The 5,922-nt window shown below is 29.1% G+C and overlaps 1 protein-coding gene across 1 annotated transcript; it reads right to left on the minus strand.

Moving 5' to 3' along the window:
* Window positions 1-2,601: 2,601 nt before the first annotated feature.
* LOC146995991 (uncharacterized) lies at window positions 2,602-5,691 on the minus strand. The gene is made up of 2 exons (XM_085822548.1): window positions 5,284-5,691; window positions 2,602-2,920 (listed from the first exon to the last, which is right to left on the minus strand). Exons 1-2 carry the CDS (start codon window positions 5,515-5,517, stop codon window positions 2,675-2,677), a joined length of 480 nt encoding a protein of 159 aa, XP_085678674.1. The 5' UTR covers window positions 5,518-5,691; the 3' UTR covers window positions 2,602-2,674.
* Window positions 5,692-5,922: the final 231 nt, after the last annotated feature.

The raw sequence follows: 5,922 nt of genomic DNA on the forward strand, positions 1-5,922 counted from the left end.
CATTAATTCTAAATAGTTTCACAATCCATATTAGTTCTTTGACACTAAAATTTGAAGGGAAATATTTCTTAAAGTTTTTCTCAAGACATCATCTTTTTGATTTATCTATTTCATCATTTTCATTTAAAATTTCAGTTGTTGCGACAAACATTTCTAACAAACCCTTTTCCATCATAGTTTTCCATATGGTCATTTTCTTAATAAAGCATCAATTTTTAATTTGAATATGACTATGTTGCAACCTTTTTCTTGAAACGACAAATTTAGATCATTTAGTTTTTCAAATATGTCACTCAAATAATGCAGCTTTTGTAGCCATAACTTATTATGAATTAAATTCGCAAAATCAGATTTTTGTTCAGTTAGAAAGAGAACTTTATGCATTGCCTTATCTTTATCTATTTTCAGATACATTGTGTAAAAATATTTGGTAATTGTAAAATTATTGGAATAAGTTAAAGGATTATCAAAAACTGCTAAAATGTTTTGGCAACCTCCTATGGGGGTCGCGACCAACAGTTTAAGAAAATAATTTTAAGTTATAAATGAAATTGTTTTTCCCACTCAACATTAAAATATCTCGTCAGCTTCTTAAAATTTTACAATTCTTTTGCAGGCACCAGTTTGTTGGTCCATGCTCTAGATTATAATTTGACTCAAAATCTAGAATGAACCATTTTCAATGGGAATGTCTGTCATAATGTTGTTTATGCTTTTCAGTATATTTAAATAAAATTTTCATTTATAAGAAGAGATATGATTATTTGATTTTGGAAAAATCATAATAAACATTGTTTTATAATTAGGGAGGCATCTAGCAATAGAATGTAGGAACTGCAGAGATTGCATTGGACAGCAAATTGACAACCTAGTATCAACCCTGTATAAAACACATAATGAATCTGCTAAATTGACCACCTATGGGTTCATCCAAAATTCTTCAATAGACACTTTTAGTTTTGAGTTTTCTTCAAATTAAGAAGCATATATATTCAGTTATAAAATGTTTAAACATCTAGTTTAAATGAAAATTCTGTTTCTGTGTACAAACAAGCATAAGCCCTTTTTGTTTATTGTATTATTGTTTGTACAACAACAGCTTATTTTTTAATCATTTAGTTTCCAAAAATTATCAGTTTTTCTGTCTGTATGGATATTGTGATCAAAAGCATTCATTTACCCACAGTCACTTAGCTTTAATTCCATTTATTGTATCTGACACATTCATTACTTTAAAAACTTTAAATAGAATCTATGGTGTAGCTTAATCAAAAACAAGAGAGAAAAAAAATGGGGAAAAATTAGATAAAAAGTGAAACATAGGAACACAACCAAAATATATAAGCACATTTTTTTATCTATTTCTTTGATGTGAATTTTATTATAACAAATGAGTAGCTAATATTCATTGATAAAATATTTGATTTTACTATTTGCCAATATTTAAATAGCATTTTCTGCATTTATATTTTGTATTCGCATCCTTTTTTCAGTTTCATAATTAATACTTATTTTCTCATTTCGTAGACACCAAACACTGCTCAGGAGTGGAAAGCCATAGAAGAAGCTTTTGCTGAAAAGTGGAACCTGCCACACTGTGTTGGTGCCATCGATGGAAAACACGTTATGATAAAAGCACCAGCAAGGGGTGGCAGCACTTTTTACAATTATAAAAGTTTCAACAGCATTGTGCTGATGGCATCAGTTGATGCAGATTATAAATTTACATTTATTGATGTTGGATGTAATGGACGAATATCAGACGGAGGAGTTTTTGCCCAAACAAGTTTATTTTCGATGCTAGACAATAACTTGCTTGATCTGCCCAGCCCAACACCTTTGATTCCAGGTAGTGAGCCTGTGAATTATTTTATGGTTGCAGATGAGGCGTTTCCTTTGAAATGTTATCTGATGAGGCCATATCCTGGTAAAAATATCTCTCCTCAGCAAAGGATTTTCAATTATCGACTGTCCAGGGCAAGGCGTGTTGTTGAAAATGCATTCGGGATATTATCAAATAGATTTCGTATCTTGATGCAACCAATACAGCTGCCTCCTGCGACAGTTGATAAAATTGTTTCTGTATGTTGCTGTTTGCATAACTTTCTACGAGAAAGACCGTCCAGGCAATTGTATACACCAAGAGAACTAATCGATCATGAAGATGAGGACTTTAATTTTATACCTGGATCATGGCGAAATGAGAAATCGCTAAGTAAGATGAAATCTCTGTGTAAACAAAATGGTTATAACACAGGGTCTGCTGAAGCAAGGCTAATGCGAGAAAAAATTTGTGATTATGTAAATAATGAAGGAAAAGTTGCATGGCAAGATAAATTTATAAAATATTATTAATTTCTCAATATATGTTATTCAATTTATGTTCCCTGATTTCTCAATATGTGTTATAATAAAAGATAAAGAAATAAAGATTATTTATAAGTATTTTTATTTTATGTTACAAAATAATGTGGTAAGTAATAAATATATCTAAGTTTCTTATTTATTCTGTGTTGTTCATGGAATCTAATACATTTTGTTCTGTCTGTGCATCTGTGAGAATTTGGTATATTTTATATTTTGTGTCTGTGAGGAGTTGAGGGTCACGGATTAGACTTAGTTTGGAACCAACAAAGGAACCGAACTGTGTAAATGTATTTGGAGTAGTGTTTTTTTATTTTAATATTGTAGAAATTTCTTCCAGTGTTGTTGTGGCTGCTGTGTAAATGTGATCGTGTTTCTGTTTTTTGTTTGAAGTTGTAGTGTTTGATGTGTGTCTTTTTAGCTGTGGTAGTGTTTGTATATGACATAGTTCTCTCTGTGTCTCTTCAGTGTCTTCAAAATCGTTCATGTCAAACATCTCCTCAGAATGACTGGTAACTTCTGCACTTCTTCCTTGTGTACTAGTATCATTAAAATCCTGAAAATTAAAATAACACTTTAATTTTTACTATTACAGCTATCATTCATTCATATATAAAAAATCATAATTAACAAGCTATGGGAAAACATGCAGAAATAAATATTTATAAGGATAATGAATATATTTCCTAAGCTTGATTTTTCAAGAGATATCAAAGTTGAATAGTCAAATATCTTGAATAAGAATACGAAAAAACCTCGTAATCCTGCTGTCTAAGTTGTAGCGTATTTGGTATCAATAAAAACATGCAATACATATATTTAAAAGAAAATATATAAGAAGTTAATGCTTATGTTTAAGTATGTTAAAAGTAACAAAATATTGACTAACTTATGTCTGATTTAGCTGTGAATATAAGTTTATCATTGAAAATGATATATATATATATATATATAATTTACAAATATATATATATATATAAACTGAGAAGAAAGCAAAGCTAATAATTACTACAGTAAAAAGAAATAATTTGAGTGTTTTTAAAAGAAGAACAGTATCTGTGCATGTACATCCCATATTTTTATAACTTTTCAATGTGAAGCGGAGTTGGACTTCATTTACTTGTAAAAACTTGAACAATATGAGTAAGATTTTGATAGTAATAATTACTTAAAATGCAATAAGAATTCATGTTTCTCTATTAATATTTTAAAATTAGAGGTAGTCACATATTATCTCAACCACCTTAATAAAAATTGCCATACTCTGCACATAAAAATTTCACAGGCAACCTTGTTCATAAAAATCCTTCAGTCAAGCAATGTTTCAATTGTTTATTTTTGTTGTATTTGGAATTCTAATGATTTTGACAGACATCGTAATTTTTTTTTTTGGGAGTTGGGAACCTTTAACTTATTTTAAAATATCACTTGTGGAATCTGCCAGCAATGGAAGAAACTGCAGTAAAAATTCTGCAGAATATAGTATTTTGTCACAAAACCGTTAACGCAAACAGCGATGAGATGTGTTTGGTAAACAGTTGATGTGCAGTACAAGTTTATGCAATTTATTGGTTTTTTAAGTGAAAACAGATCACTGTGTACATGGAGAAAAGAATAACGCTAAAAGTTAGAGAAGTATTTTGAAAATTCATAAGTGTTTTATTTTTTAGTACTTAACATATTAGCGTAATCACCTCAAGTTTGGCAAATTTTTATAAATGAAAAAGAATGAGGGTAATGTTGCTTGACTGAAGGAATGTTTATGAGCATGGTTGCCTAAAGTATTGTTATGCTCATGGTCGACAGATTTTAGCACATTCTGGAAATTTAAAAGAGCTTGTACTAAAGTGCTTGTGATAACATGTAAGAACCTATTTTTTAATGTATCATATAATTTTTACTTAATAATTAAAATTCATGTTTAGATTTTTCGGCTTTTTTCGGTAGATCGATAATACTTTGCTGACTTACTATCAGATATTTGGGAATGGTTTTTTTTAAAAAAAGTCATAAAAACCACTAACTTGTACCAGTAAGTAATTTTTACCTTTACATTTATAAAGACCACCAAATATGTGACAAGGTGGTTGTGTTAATACATGAGTACCAAAATAGACTTACGAAGAGAAATTTAAGTACCTTAACTCTCATTTCAAAATAAATTACATATGCTTTTCTGGATGTTAGACTAATTGATTAAGACAACGCAATTCAAGGACTATCTGCCTATAGAGAGGGATGCTTCATAGAAGAATTTTTAGGGAAAAATGGCTCGTATCCATGTTCTGCATAGGAAAAAACAAAAACCAACCTTACAGTCAGCTTATTTGCTGGCATTCGAACACTGGTCAAATTACCAGTTATTTAGCAGTTTTACTGCTCAGCTATTTTGGAAATTATCAATAGAATATCATTCATTGGAAAAAAGATTAGGTCTTCATATAAATTCAAAATATAACTTCTACTAACTCTGACACTTCTGATTTTAGAAATTAAGCCCTGGTCCTATCCACTTTTACCTATACTTTAATGGGTATTGCACCTATACTTTAATGGAAAATGGGATTATTTTTAAGTAAATGAGCTTAAGAATAGTCTTTAAATATAAAGATTTCATTTAAGAAATTAAATAGCACACATAGTTGTAAAAGGATAAATAAAATAATACTTTTGTACTGAAGTTATATAGAAATTGCTGTGAGTGTGAACTTTTGCAGATGACCCATCTGCTGCATGAGCTTGAAGATTTGGCTAATATAATTTACACAGCTAAGTATGTATAACAATATTATTTTATTTATCACAAAAACTGTTAAAGTTTTGCCTATATTAAAAACAATTCTATAAATTTTCAAATAGTAAAGGGAAATTATTTACTTTATAAGCCAAATTATATAAATTTAAAAAGTAATCACTTACCAAAGAAGTCACAGTATTCCTTAAGGACACGACATCACTTAAAAATTGTAACGATGTGTAAAACTGCCATGCCGATTTGTACTGCATGGCAGTGCTTGCACCAGATGTATAATTTTTTTTCTCTTTATGTTTCTCCTTTGTAAATTGAGTACGCAGGTTACTCCATTTTTTTTTAATTTCATTTTCTGGAACGCATATTTGTGTGCTTAAGTCCTGAAATGTTAAAATAACCATGCTTCAGAAAAAGTAAATAACTACTGTGCTTTAAATGATAACCTTTACTATTAAATAAATAGACAATAATGTTATGAAAACCGCAACAATATGAGTAAAAAGTACTAATACAGAATAAAGATTACTATAGTAGAAAGGAATAGTGTAATTTCAATACAAAAATTTCAAATAAGAAATATAAATATGCAAAATCTTAAAATAGCATATCATACTGAATATTAAAAAATACTATCGGTATAGTTTAATAACTAATACAGTTCTGAAAACTGTAATCATATTGCTATATCAGTTAATCAGCTAATAAAATTGAGCAATATTGTATTAAATTGAGCTGTAATTTGTTTAACCAACATAAAATAATTTTCATCACGAATAAAAAATATTTGATGATAAAGTAACGGGAAG

This window comes from Stegodyphus dumicola, chromosome 8, assembly GCF_044657685.1.
Source record: "Stegodyphus dumicola isolate Sdum_Otavi_A_Nest chromosome 8, ASM4465768v1".
Classification (NCBI taxonomy): Eukaryota; Metazoa; Arthropoda; class Arachnida; order Araneae; family Eresidae; genus Stegodyphus; species Stegodyphus dumicola.